At 42.5% G+C, this 15,335-nt stretch overlaps 1 protein-coding gene across 1 annotated transcript; it reads left to right on the top strand.

The window, feature by feature from the left end:
* Positions 1 to 5,027: 5,027 nt before the first annotated feature.
* On the top strand, positions 5,028 to 14,989 carry T265_08751 (hypothetical protein; the record flags this gene model as incomplete). Its single annotated transcript, XM_009174640.1, has 4 exons — positions 5,028 to 5,279; positions 8,695 to 8,836; positions 10,644 to 10,723; positions 14,812 to 14,989. 3 exons carry the CDS (start codon positions 5,086 to 5,088, stop codon positions 10,683 to 10,685), a joined length of 378 nt encoding a protein of 125 aa, XP_009172904.1.
* Between the last annotated feature and the right edge of the window lie 346 nt (positions 14,990 to 15,335).

The raw sequence follows: 15,335 nt of genomic DNA, 5'->3' as shown, positions 1-15,335 counted from the left end.
ATTGCGTAATAATATGCTTGCACGTCAAAGATCAACTTAGTCGATGTAACCGACAAGGCAAAGACTGATCAATGAGGTCCTACTGCTTTGAAATAGTTGAATAATGGCAGCTCATGGTCCTACGTTGTTCTTGATTATTTTATATCAAAGATGCCAATAGTCAACTGAATTTCCGCTCTCATCACGCCTCACTAGAATCGGCCGTACTGGGGACTGGATTCCAGCTGTCTGTTGAGCAAGGTGGGACAGGTAAGATTTTTCACGCTATCTCAACTACGCATCAACCATCCAAGTTTCGTCATAAATACTTCCTTTATGCACAAAGACCACAGTATAATTCGTAGAAAAACTCATCATTGGTGTGTGCAACAGCTGCTGTAGGCGCAGCCCCCAAGTTTCCGTCAACCGTATGTTCCACACCCTTTCATTTCCACGGCGACATCATTTTTCAACTTGCCGGTTTACAATATTTAAAACACGCAAGCCAATCGGATTGTTGGGATTACTTGGTCCATTGTATTTGTGAGAAAGAGGCATAAGGAAATTCTGTGAACATCTACTATGATTTTCACCTCAAAGATGAGTTCTCACTAATGACCTTGAAATGTGTTCTTTTATACTGTCTTATGTCATGTCTGAACTGTGAATAAAGCTCACCAGTCACTTTTATCAGCAACACGAGACAAGTATCTGAATGCATTTAGGAGAATAAAGGTTTTTCTGCCGGGAATGGTGCTACTCGCTTAATAAAAAACACAACTCTTGGTCTTTCAACATTCTGACTAGGGTGTCCGACTCTTAAATCACTTCATTTTTGTGTGCAGTGCCTTAAGCTCATTTTCCCTTTGAACCCACCGAAATAATCAATCGTTCATTCATCTGAAGGTGAGTTTTTCATATGGACACCAACGATGTGAGTGAGAAGTGTTTTGCTCGAGTGCGGTCAGTCTGTCACTGTGGACCACAGATCACTGTTTTGGACATCTTTTTGAAACTCTCAGCCACAGATACTCAATCTACTTCACGTAGTGAACATATCGATCAGGATTTTGATGTTCTTTGCCTGAACCCACTTTTCCACATTTTATCGGTTCTTATAAAGTTTTCGTGTGGTTTTAGTCCAATTGAGCAAGCCAAACATACCGGCTTTGTTTCTGTTAACTTCATAATGATGAAAACCAGAGCCTCCGGCAACGGCCGTTTTAGACTTTAGGTGCCCACGACCAATTTGAAATGGATCTAAAACGGACTTAGAGTTTGTGGACCCGTGAATTCATTTCTATCGCTTGCACGTAAAGAATATGAACTTTCTCGGTAATACATCTTGGACGATTATTTAAAACAGGGCTGCTCCACTGCCGCCAGTGGCTGTTCATGATCCCGATATCCGTCTGTATAAACTCGGTCAAACGATGGAACATCTGGGTACAAACGTCTTGATACAGTTCCCCGTGATGCTCTGATGATGAACTTTAACGGGCTTTTCCGTCTGCTTTCTAGCACTCAGTTGAAAATCGCCAGACGTTGTGGTTGATTGAACAGGCAGGTAGTTTGTCGGTTGTGAACCTATTTGATTCCCCATTCGCCTCATTTGACCCAAAAGAAAAGTTTACACAAGAGAGCACCTTTAAGATAGTGGACGTACCTTCCGAACCCACTTTCTAATAAGTAGATTGTGCCAATTCAGGAAGAGACAAGCCACGTCCGTACCGTAGTGAATACGACATTGGGTAGTCATCTTGTCTCAAAATCTGTTGATATATAAGACTAACAGAAGACAGTCGGCTTATGTAAGCTGAAAACGGATCCAACTTCTTCTGGACAGAGGAATCAGGATGCAAGTGCTAGCAACTTGCCTACAAAAACCATCTGTAAAAGTCTGTATCGATTCAAGAGTGATGACGATTCATGTTCAGTACTTAATGAGCGGTGCAATGTGTAAAACGTTGCACAGATAATCCTACTCCAACAGTCGGAAGTTGTTCACTAAATATCAGCTGGTGATCATCGTTTAGCCAATGTAGGATTGAATTTCGGAATCGATGAACGACAGCAAGCAACTCTGAATTTACCCACGACTAATCCGTCTTTCCACACAGAGTCATTTACCACGTGGATTCCATCAAACAGATGCTTTGGGCACGTGTGTAAACGTTCGATAAGTGGACTCCAAACTCGTGCAGCGGTAGATGCAACATGGTGGAGTGTGGTGCTGGCTAAGTGTTATATCTGCTAATTCGCTAATCTGCAGTATCTGCTGCTGACGCGCACCAGTACCTAGTTCCCGGAAAGAAGACTCACACAACAGCTATATTCCGAACAAGCGAGTGCGAGAGCGTGAGTGAGTGCGTGCGAGTGTGAATGTTCAACGGTCTCAAGCTGGAGGAACACTGTCTGAACTCGGTCCAATACTGACGCACACGGTCTGGCTGCGACGTACTGCATATTGCGGGGGCGTTTTCTGACCTTGCTCAACGCTGACTCGCGCTGTCTGGGTTTGATACAAAGCTGTGACGCGCTGCACATTGAGGGGGCGTTGTCTGTCCGGTCAACATCTAGCGGAGCTGAGAGTCTCGGCAGGTTTCGGGCGCTCAGGAAGCTGACCTTCCTGATACTAAGTTATGGGTCACCTTGGGAAAACTGCACCTTTATAGTATCAAAGAACAACATGTGAAGTTCAATTTATTGAAACTGGCACACAATAAATTCCAGGATGTCCAGAAGAGAAACCTTGATGATTCCACATTGGACCGTCATAAACTCGAACACTCACAGGGCATCGACCAATTAAGTGCCAAGGAATTCAGCATGAAAGGAAAGATCCGACAAAAAGCCTTCAACGTCCGATATCGAGTGGGTTACAGGTTTTAGTTTGTGCACTTTAGTGAAAACCATGAAAAGTACATATCAAAACTGAATGACCAAACTTTGAAAAGTATATGTGAGCTAAAGAACGGGTGTTAAACGGAACGAAGTGGAATGCAGAATGCAAGAATCATTCTCAAAAGTTCTTGAGCTGAACTGGTTGAACTATTTCAAGACATCTCCGAAGATCTGCTCTCTATGTGGAAGACGCCGTGCAATGAATTTGCTATTAGAAGTCGATTAGCAGCTAAAACGCTCGTCCACATGGATGATTCCATCAAATTGAAGGAAATTCTGAAGTACGAAAACAACTGGAATCTGGAAATGATGGGATTTTTATCCAAAACTGTTAGGTTTGGATTACAGCATAAACGCTCTCGCCGGATCAGCTCACCATGAGAGAAAATGAATGTTCCATTTAACCACAAAGAGGTCATCTTTGTGTTTTTTCTTCGGGAGGAAGGGATACTGAGAAGTACCTGGAACTCAATGTACTTTGCAAAGCTAACTACGGAATTGGCTGAATACATATGCTTTGGACGAAATCGCTTCAGGATAGCCACCTGTATTTCGGAGTGGAAACCTTTTGGCTTTTTCAGCTAGTGACATAAATATAGCGGTAATCCTGTGAGTGAAACCAGCTCGTTTATGTATTGTTCTTTTATTTCATGGACACTGCTGGTTTGGTCAGCAGTGAAGCACTTATGATGTAGCGAAATACACGCATTTGCATACTAATTTGGTTTTGACCGGAGACTCACCTGCAACCCAACTGAATCTCTCGTTCTTTGATGATTTTAAGCAACTGAATGTGCTGCAACAGGCCGACTCATGTATCAATTTGTACGATATTCCAGATATCGCGATACATGTATAGACGTAACGCACTACTCATAAAGTTGTTGGAAACTCTTCGACAGCCCACGGCCGGTTTCTGCCTTCTTGGGGCCCAAATGCTAGGCTCAGTTCCCAAGTTTCCGCCAACCTTGTATTCTACTTGAACAGAGCTGCATGAAATCAGCAAAATACACTCATGTGCTTATCAACTTGGTTTTGAAGGGAGATTAACCTGAAATTCAGCTGAATCTCTCGTGTATGATGCTTTTATCTTGTATCTTTTTTTGTATCTTGAAAACCTGTTTTTCCAGAATAAATTGGTCGTTGTATGTTTTTGTACTGGGCTGAAAGTAAAGTTTTAATCTGCAGAATTCAAAGATCATATGGGGGTTACAGAGTATGGCACTCACAATTGCACGAGAGCACTTCTAAACTACAAAGGTCTATCCAGTACCAATTTGACGATCACATGTTCAGCGCATTAACTGGAGCTCCGTAATTTGCTTTCAATGTACTTTATAAGCAAATTCTCGGGACAGACGGCAGCGTATGACAACAGGGTTTGCAACCAATTTTGGTTTACCAACAAATCTGTCTTAAAAAACGCACTGTTTATCGATCCAAAACCACAGGACAGAGCACCGGAATTCATCAAACACACTGATGAATGATAATGAAATAGTGTATTGGTAAGTTTGCTACATCTAAGCTTTTTTCCACCCCCATAATAAACGAGTGATGGGAGCTAAAAGGCAGGTATGAAAGACACACAGATGGTATATAGGATGAATGTAAAAGACAAACATTGTTTGCGTAACCTTTAAAAACGTGTCTGAAGTAGCAAGTATCGGCAACTAGTCATACATCTACGGAGTTAAAATCACATCAACCCATGCTCCAGTTTCCGTCAACCCTCAGGAAAATATGCTGAGGTGTATGGATTATCACACCAACTGGAAGGGAGACGGCTTTTGTGCAGCCCATTCAGTGGAAGATTTAGTTGAGATTTAGTTGAGTCTCTCGTTAAAAACAAACTGGTGTGAGAGTGAGTGCAGTTTGCAAATTCCGTTCAAATCCTCTCTGACTGCCTAGCGTGAAAGTGAGTGCAGTTCGCAAATTCCGTTCAAATCCTCTCTGACTGCACGTATGACCAGTCACGGCGCCCGACATCACTCGAAGTGAAGTCTGTTGATCTGCTCGCTGATTGGCTGCATTTCCAGTACACGCATCGCGCAGCTACGACACGCTCGTCCCCTGGACCAATCACCGTCCGACATTTTGTCAACACGACGGTTCCTATTGGCAACCACTAAACCGGAAACAGGCACGAAAATCAGTTGGATAAACCGATGAGTAGAGTACGGCGATACTCTCCAGCAGAGAATGAAGAAGGAACAGTCTAACTTTACCGTACTGGATCCGTCCATCTACCAGAAACCAAAACAACAAAAGCCTTCCGTTCGCCAAACATTGGTAGCTGCGGTCATCACCAGCTCAATCGCCATTATTCTCATCGTTACGGGAATATGTTTGAAACTAGCTTATTGGCACTCACTTTATTACAAGGATGAGTACTAGTAAGTTCTCCACCCTCATTTCTTTGGTAGATGCGTTGTATGGTTAACAGACTGAAAACCGCTCGGTTTCCCAGCGTATATTGATTATTTTAGTAACGATACAGCAGTTTCTTAGTTTAAAATTAATAGAGTTTGGAGTTGCATACTGTGGTTTGACTGCCATTTGTACAAACGTTCTTGTCATTTCTAAATCCACCACGGTTGTGCTGAGTTCAGAAATTCATATAACTTCCAGTCAGCACAATTTCGACCCATCATTTGTCTTGAGAGCTTGGTGGAGGTGAACTCTGTATTCATGCACCTCAGATATCTTTAGATTGATGTGATAAGCTGCACATATGAGCACACCGGCACTAAGAAACCATCTTTAATGTCTCCGTTTGTTCCGATGTACTACACTTTTAGGGGTATTCCATATTTTACTGAGATGTGAATTGGTCGAACTCTAGCCACCTGTCAACTAAAAGCCAAAACTTTCACCGGCCAGCTGAGCTAATAGCCCTGGAAAAACTTCATTCCACGACATACTGCCCACTAAACTTGACCACACACGACTATCCACGGCACGCCCAGTTTGTGCCTTCGGTCGATCAGCAGGACTACACCACAGCATTCCGTATCCGAGATTGTGCCTTCTCTAAATTATCCACAGCCACTGAAGGTGGTGTTTGTTTGTTCCGAAATTCCACTGTTCAGCTAGCCTTTATTGCTCGGTGGGATCGGTCTCTCTGGTCGACCCAGTAAAATCCTGGAACGAGCTTTCGGCATAATAAACAATGGCCTTAGTTGACCTTCCAATTTCCGATTGCTTAGGTTAATGATATGTCCTCACTACGCCTCTTCATTCTCCGGCCGGTGTAGTGTGACTGCTTTCCAACAAAGCGCCATCTCTGACGCTTGCATGTACATTTTAGTCTCAGGACGATATTCAAGTTGAAATCCTTAATTTCCCATAAAGACCGTCTTCGCTGAACGTGGAGGGATCTTTGTCCTGGAATCACGAAATGTGCATTTGACTTCCCTCACTTTGTGTTACCTTCCATCCAGTTTCGAAATTTCATACTACAGATACTTGAATATTAAGCTTTTGCCTTTGTTTGTGCAAAAACAACAGAACTTTGGTTGTACGCTGCCGACAAACTACCACGCTTGCTCGTCTGCGTCATGGATGTTGCGCCACCTGAGCAAGCGTGTACGACCGATTTATGTAGTATCAATGTAACGGTAATACCACTGATGGGGGTTATGCGATTAGTATGTGTTATCGTAAGTCTGCTTGGCGTCTCTTGAAAAATGAGATCCATTACGGAATTCGTGAAGTCGCTTCGTAGCACTTGCTTGCATTTGAGTAACAGTCAATGAATATCCAGGAAACTTCAGGTAGGCGCGTTCAAGAAGATGGACATTCAGTTTTTGCAGTTCCCTGTCCAATGCCAACTGTTCAGTTGGCATTTTATAATAAATAACTCCGCAGCGAAGATTTTTTCGTTCCATCAGTAGGTGAAGTACCACGGACATTATTATCTGTCTCTTTAATTAATACCACTTTTCAAACAGGCCCCTTTTTTTCAACATGTAATACTACTTGAATTAAAGGCAACCTAAATCCCTATTATCAAGTTTAGTGGGTGATAGCTGATATCCAGTTGATAGAATAATATGAAGTTAAATAATGATGAGTGTTGGAGCTCACGCACGCTCACAGCTAGAACACACTGCTTGACGAATACCTAATCGGGAATTCGGAAACTGCGCCAGCTGTTTAAAGAAATCGTATTGATCGGTCTTATTCCTCAGTGTTCCTCCTCTGTTTCCAAATGTACAACTTCCTTAGAGGATTTAAGTTCAATATGCCAGACACATGTATTGGGCTTACCAAAATACCAAACATAACAAGAAATGCTGGGCTTACTGTTTGCTAAGAAAAGACTGAAGTTTATACAAATGTAAGCAATATATGTATGTATGCAATATATAATCTGGTTTCCAAGATCTCACTTCCAAAGAAACAGTTTTCCACTCTGGGCTTTATTGCACGCACTCAGCAGCCAAACATATATACGACAAGCTACGATCGATAAAGTAAGATCGATCAATAGCGGGGTCTCGGAGTGAGTCATACTCGAAATGAGTGGACTGACAGACTAGTCATACTAACTCACGCATTCGTGTTCATGTGTTTACGTATGTAGTGCTCTATAAGCTGTGTTCACGTGGAGCTCCATAAAACACTTTGTAGAACACACAGGAGAAAGAGTGCGGTACAGCTAAGAGAAAAGTGAAAAAAGACAGAATACTGTACTTCAGTAGCCACCTGAAGCATTTGCAATCCGGCTCGTTGCCACCTTTGCTATGTGCCATAGGGTTATTCAGTCCAACACTCTAGCTGTCTGAAGTATCCAAGCGCTAACAAAACCGCAGATAGGTGCTTGGGTGTATTTATGTGTGACGGATTCTCTGAAGACCTATCAAGGTACTTCAGTTTAGCTCGTGTAAGTTCCTCTTCATAACGGTATCCGTTGGACAGTGGAAGTCTGATCTTTACTGGTTATCCGTAGGTGGATAGTAGTCCTGAAAAATGGACGGTACAGATTATACGTCTTATACTGTACAGAGTTTGCAAGTTATAAGTTCTCAGAAACCAAGTGAACCAAGGGGTTTATTAGTATGAAGCAGCTACTTGTAAGGGGAACTAAGGCCCCTACAATGTATTGTTGATATATGGGAGTGTTCGCCTTATCGAAGAAGATTGTGTATGACGCTGTTGTGCCGAATTTGCCTACGTGTGCTCTCTGCACGGAAGTTCTTGTTATTAACGTTGCGGGGACGTCGGGCTTACCGGGATCCTTCAGCTAATCGTTTAGACATTCAACCCTAAAAATCACCATCTCGCCGCACAAGGCTTGAGCAGTCAGCGAATTCGCTTGCAATGAGTTCTAGAGTAAGGTATTTCCCAAGAAGCAGAGTTCATTTTACACGGTGAATGACGAACAGATGTGAGTTCGTTTCAGTTGTCCCTCTCAAGAAGTGGAGGGAGGATCTGCCATGATGATGCCTCAGCACAAATTCCGATAGTAGTTGCACTACGTTCCGTTATTTTGACATTCACACACGGGGAAAAACAGAACGATTCTACAAAATAACCGCGAAGTTCAAGGTGAGAGGCTGGTTTCATTTATTGACGAACTCACGCTTTCCAATGCAGAACTCCCCGGTAAAGTACATGTCTTTTGGTATCCAAAACAGCCTCTTCTGGGTGCAAAGTGCACCACCAATTTGATTAACTATCCGTTTCTCTAGTCATGTAAATCACTTGATCACCACTAATCAAAAGTTAGGTTGTAAATTGACGTTTGCGAGAGCCGGCGACACATTTTTTGATAAAAAAATAACTGTTTTACTTCTTCCATTTCAGTTGGTTAGCAGTGACAGCTATGGTGTGTATCGCCCTGAGCATTCCAATCGGAGTGACGGCCGTTTGTCTGATCAATGTTATTTGTCGAGTACGCGCACACATTGCCTACATGGAGGCTCGAAAGCGGGAACTGGAAAGTCGTGTACGTTCTTCTGACCATGTGTGCAATTTCAGATGTCCTCTTATCTCTTTTGCGCAGCCCAAAAGAAGTCGAGCATGTAGAGTAAACATTCTGGAGTGTGAACGTGTGAAGAATCAATTTACCTCTACTGTTTTTGATGAAAGTAATTAGATTCCATTAGTTACCAGCCTGATATCTCCTTCCTAAGGCTTAGAAGGGATTTGCTTACGGAAATGGCACAGAAGAGATAAATGGATGGCATCCTTTGGGATGCATTGAACCGTACCAGCCAGAGGCTTCTGTGCGTTGATCCAGAAAGATTCAACGAATAAACACTTGGCGAATCGTCAACCAGAACTACGCCGAACACCTGTGCTCATGTGACACCCAAGATCGTGTGGCACCTTGGAATTTTCTGTTTTTTTTGTTTTGTTTTGTTGCAAAACCTCACGTTATTGTATTAGCTCATAGAGTCTGCAGTGTTTAAAAGCCTGAAACCCGATACAAAAACGATCCGGGAAAAATATAATGAGCAAAATGTCTGAAAGCTGTCCCTGTGACAGACCCCGGTCAACAAACCAATCACGAATGCCTTTGACAATTTGGCCAATCGGAAAGAGTCTTGAATAATGCCACGAAGGTTCCAGCAGTTCTGGCACAAACTCATGTAACAATTGGGCTTTTTCCTAACCAATAGGCCGGGAGAACTCCTATCTGGGCTTTCTTGTTTGACTTGCTGAAAGGGAAGCAATCACTGATTTTTCAAAAGTTACAATGGGTAGAATTTAAGTCCTCAGGAAACCAAATGACGATAAGCTGTTTCAAATTTTCTAAGAATTTCCTAAGATAGTTTGATCGCGCAAGCAGAAGCTTAAGGTGCTCTGTTTCCACACCTGTAAAGCACACGTAACAGTGCATTTTAGGAGTATATTCAAAGCTCATTTTTACATTCGAACTTTACCGTAAAATATGTCATGAACTTTCAGTGATTGAGGCATAAGATCTTAGTTTTACTAGGACTGGTCGCAATTTTCGTATACTGTAATGTTTGCAGTTTGGTTGGATCTGTCTCAAATCTCGTAGATAACAAGAAATTCGCGTTCCTGTTGGAGTGCCGGCACTAGGAAACGAGTTCCATATTATATGTTTGTGCACATGATATGGCCTACCGACAGCCACTCAAAAATTATAAACTGCTCGGATACCTGGGTTTATGAAAACGACTGCAAACTAGAATGTGTCCTTGGACTTGTTTTCGATACGCTTTCTGCTAATCAGTCTGTACAATAAAAATCAAAGAGCCGCTTTATGTTGCCAGGTGCTGACGGTTTCAAAAGAACCATTAGCAAGTGTATCACAAGTCAGCCACTGTTCCTTCATCTATCTAGTTGATGCTTGGTCTCGAACCATGTTCTAAAAATAGCCATCACAAACCTTTTTTCTGTTCTAAATGTGATATTCTGTACTCCACATATTCAAAAGTTACAGGTAAATCAAAAGGGGAAGCTTGTCTGCTTCGGTGCTGTAAATAGTCAGGGCTTCTGCAAGTAGCAATGCGCTACATTCGCAAGCAAATTGAGTTTGAGTTAGTTCAGTCACGTGACCGTTTGAGCTCAGAGCTTTGTTCCATTCGGCCTAACTAACGACAGAGCATACACGTAGAAATGAAGTTTTGTACAATACTTGTGCTTTTTGGATGAAGTTCGTCCGATATCAATCCCATGCTGAGAATTTTTCTGATTAGCATCTCGATAGAAATGGTGCTCCCTAAATTCTGCCTCATTGTGTGATTCAATGTGTTTGGCTCCTCTGTTCTCATCCACAACAGGTCGCTGATGTGTACGTCCCAGAAGTCCCTCTGAAGAATTGATCGATATCAACAGGGTGGTAGCGACGCAAAATACACCGGTGAGTTCCATTCAAAAGCAGCAACTGTTGGACCCGAATCCTGATCGAGCCGTAAAGACTTGGAGCCCAGACTCATTTCTTGGTCCTCGTTTGTACTGAGACAACAAGAAATAAGTGTTATCAAGATATTAGCTAATCCATAAATTTTGTTGAAAAGGTGATGCTTTCTTAGAATTATTTAAAGTGAAATGTTTTAGTTGCTACTTGCCACTAGTTACCTGACTGGGTGATCTGTGTTCTCTTTTGAGATAAAAATGTGACATTATTGTCTGCTATGAACAACCCTGTATGGTCAGGATGAATTTGTGATGTGAGATGTAAATGTACGTTTCGTTGAAGCAACTGGATTCCCACAGCTAGGGTAAAAACAAAAGTTTGTAGACTGATTTTTTTTGGATAACAAATGGTTAGAATGCCGTATCAAAATTCGGCTGATTTCAACTCCAAGACTGTCATCCTTTCCAAATTTTCCGTTTTCCAATTTCTTAAAAAATAAAACCAACTTAGTACAGAAGGACAGATGTGCTTGGGAAAGATACATGCGACGTTGGAATTCGTCTATAACTCGGCTCACTCGTTCCTCATTTTGCAGATAACCAAGGGATTCAGGAACAACTTCCTCACAAAAGTGGAAGATTCCCATACTGTTCCCACCCCATCAGATCTTAAACAAATGTTGGAGCTGCCACTACAAAGATTCTAATTTATGATATTTAAGCGAATTTCAGTGAGAATTTTGTTGGTATTCATGATGATTAGGCAGTTTCTTGTAGAAAGTACAAAAGCCCTTCAGTGTGTGCAAACTATCTGAGCCTAGAAGTGAAAAATTCCACTGGTCTCATCCGAGAAACTATCACACAAAGGCCTGAAAATCAGGTCACATGAGGTACATTGTGTGAGGCAGGATGGTGACACTACATACCGTACACTTGTGGGTTAATTCAGATTTTGGCCATGCATAGGTAACTTATTTGCGCTTTGAATTACTCCTAACTGGGTTCGGAGTGACACGCGTCCTGCAAGTGGTTCCTGAGGGGGCTTTTCAGCATCGGTGTCCTTGACTTTCATCACATGACCTAAGGCGTAAGCATAAGGGATGAGTGGGGCTGTATGTCGTCGAAGTGTTAGTGATTCACACCGCTCGTGGCCGAACGGTTAAGCGGTCAAATTACTAGCCGGGGCAAAACTCCCAGGGATTTCTCGGGATGCGCGCTGCTGCTGATTTTTGGTATCAAACAGCCGTTAAGGGCTTTTCAGCTTTTCAGTATGGATGAACTTCACTTACAGGACGAAATATCGAATGAAAACTTTTCAAATCTCCTCACACAACTGGGAGAAGATGTAATACCAATGACAGGAGCAGTGTTTCATAAAAAAGCTCATTGTTCTCATTCGATACCATATATCAAACACTGTTCATTAGCAACAGGTATATATTGTATCGAGTTATTGTCCTTAGATAACATTGACCATCCTCAGTCCCTCGAAATTCAAACAGCTTCATTTTCTGGCAGCACTATCAACCTAAGAAGGAGTGTTAAATAAATTCGCTCTAACCTTCATGTGATCCAGTATAAGATGCATCAACAGGTCCGACCACACTGTCAAAATTCCTCAACTTCAATGACTGTGATAAACTGTGGCAAAGGTTGAAGTGTGCAGATAGGTATTTGTGACTCATTTTTTCAAAGTCCCTCAGCTGTTTTTTCATCACTGACCGTTTTAGTTGTTGACTGAAAGCGAGAACTGCATGTTGGCAAATGCGATTGGCTGCAGAGAGCCTATCATAACCTGGTCTACCTGCAAACTCTCCGTTTGAAAAGGAGTTGTCTGAGAATAGAACAGTTCTGAACGTTTGGTACTACTGATAATCTTATCTCAGTGGTCATGCATTTATTGGAAACCTGAGCTTACTCTGTACCGTTTTATCTGAGTATAACCGTCTTGGTGATGTAGACGAAGGGGGAAATAACTGAATGACAATTTAATCATAGCCACGTGGCACCCAAAGAAAATATCTGATTTTCTTTACTGGTTTTAGACTGAAATGTGTGTGAATACTGCTAGTCCGACTCATTTTGAATTTTGTTTACTTTGATCTGTGACGGAACGGGCCGACCGTTCTGTATATCAACTCTGCTCGCACAGATAACGTTTTGGCAGCCCTTTTCGCTACCATATTTTTGATCATACACACGGCAGAGAATCGTATAGGAGGCGAGATGAACTAAGTGGTTAGAGCGCGAATTTACTGACCGGAAGGTCCGTGGTTCGAACCTGACCTCTGCCTCTCGACTTTCCCTGTCTAGGCTTTGGCAAACTGGAAGTATCCCAGCCCTCGTGCCTCTTTCATGTACCACGGCAGCTAGGCACCGAAAGGTTACTACAGCTGAACTGTATAATTTTTGATGAGTTGCGGAGCGAAAAAAACTTGCAAGTAATCAGTGAGTAAAGGCTGGCATTGAAACTACGTATGATTCTGACCACATACAAATAGGATCGGAAAATCTGTTAAACGATCAGATGGGGTAATGACTACTCAAGGGAGGGGTATGAAAGTTGTTTCTATTGAAATCACGATACATCACGGCACTTTGAGGCTGTTAGTTCGCCACGTTCATCTTTACACTTCGTGGCGGATGACTGGTCTCTGACACTTTGACCCCTTACTGAAAGCGCTTTGCTGAATTAACCTTGTTTTGAAACGATTTCTTCCGAAACAGCGACTTTGGTTTTCAAATAGTCATTCGTAATAAACTTATGCCCATTTGTGTTTTCAACTAGAGCTTTGTGTATGCGTTTGTATGAATGATCGATTGCATCGACTGTGTTCTCGAGGGGAGGGCTTAAACTCGTTTTGTGGTAGTGGGTGGAACAAACGTTCAACAAAATCCATTTGATTGTATTTAGAATTTACTTTAGTCACTGGATTCCCACAGAAAGTAATTCGGTGATCATGAAACGCCTGTCAAAACAGAACATCCCTCTTTCATTAACATCATCATCGTCATCATCATCGTCATTATCATCATCATCATCATCATCATCATCGTCAACCATCATCATCGCAGTCATCATCATCGACAGCACATCAGTTTAGCACTAATGCTCTGCTGCCGTACCGATGTGGCATGAGATTATTCATATGAGTGGCATTCATAGACTGGGATACTGCTGGGTCGTCTGCAGCTAGACGGGGGGACGATTAGATTCTTCAACTCAAGCCATTGGCTCAGAAGCCTGACTTTGAGGCAGAGCTGTTTGGCGGAGAATGAAAGCGCACTTCAATTTTTACGGAGCAAGTCAACACACATATTTAAACTGTCAACCTGGAGGGTCAGGATATTGTGTTGGTCTGACTTCTAATCCTTAACGGACCTTGAATGGGAGACTCCGCGAGTATGGCTCTATGGGTCGCGGAGGCTCACAAACTGTCACACCGAGGTAAGGTTCAGTTCTCTTCATGGCGGACATGCCTAATCACTTAACATCAAACCAAAGAAGCTATCCGCATCTGTTGTCTCTATTGTCTTGCCCACTGTCTTCGAAGTTTTAACTGAGGTTCCCTTCAATCATAGCCAGTGTGTGCTGGATAGTCTAGATGTACCGCACAACTGTTTCAACTTTTTTGGGGGAAATCAGAGACGCGCAGCTTATAAAGATCAGGTGCAGCTTGAATCAGAGACCATCTCTGTATTTGGGCTCTCCGCGGGCGTTTGATTAGCAGCGCTTTTAGCACACATTTGGACGGGATATGACACCATTCATCCTTCAGTCACACGACTCACGTGATATGATCTCGAGCTGATTGACTCCTTGGGTGATCACTCCTCAGCTAGAAAGATCACGCAGCTTGTGAGCTATTTTCCATTCTCAACAGTGTGATAGTGATAGTAGGAAATTATGACAGAAACTTAGCCCTCTAGGGCGGGCAAGACGGTTCACGCCGAAAATCTTAAGTCCGCTGCACAGCTGTGCCTGTAACTTTATCACATATCTGTCTCTCATTAGTACTGTATGCGTTTTTTTGTTTGGACTAATAATAATTTTTCCAGCGTTCACTCTCGTGATTGTTTTGTTCCACACAGATGAACTGAACTTCATCCCGTCAAAAAATCAAGCCGAATAATGCTGCTCAAAGTGGAGGCAAAACTCACCACCCCACAAGGCATTTTGTACCACAACCCATTTACACAATGAGTGCTCTCATATTCTGAATTTGCCCAATCAATTTATTTCTAATGCAGATAATGTAACATTTAGACTTTGAAATGTTTTGATGTCTTCTTTTTCGGGCCACGACTGTAGACTGGGTTTCTGAGTGATCTGTGTACTTGTTTCAGGCCCGAAAATGGGAAAACCTACTGAAAATCTTCATAAATGAAACTACTCACAAGGTTGCTGAAAACTCTTCGACAGCCCACGACCGGTTTCGCCCTTCTTGTGGCCCATCAGTTAGCCGCAGTCTCCGAGTTTCCGTCAATCTTATGTTCTACTTGAACCTAAATTGGACTCTCACTTGCAAATGAGTTTGGTTTTCATGAGAGACTCAACTTAATCGTAGCCAACTGTGCCGGTTGTGTTATAGAAACGTCGCATTGCAACGATCGGT

The sequence above is a fragment of the Opisthorchis viverrini genome (genome assembly GCF_000715545.1).
Source record: "Opisthorchis viverrini unplaced genomic scaffold opera_v5_232, whole genome shotgun sequence".
Taxonomy (NCBI): Eukaryota; Metazoa; Platyhelminthes; class Trematoda; order Opisthorchiida; family Opisthorchiidae; genus Opisthorchis; species Opisthorchis viverrini.
The sequence above is the reverse complement of the archived record's forward strand: the minus strand, read 5'-3'. Positions and strand labels throughout refer to the sequence as shown.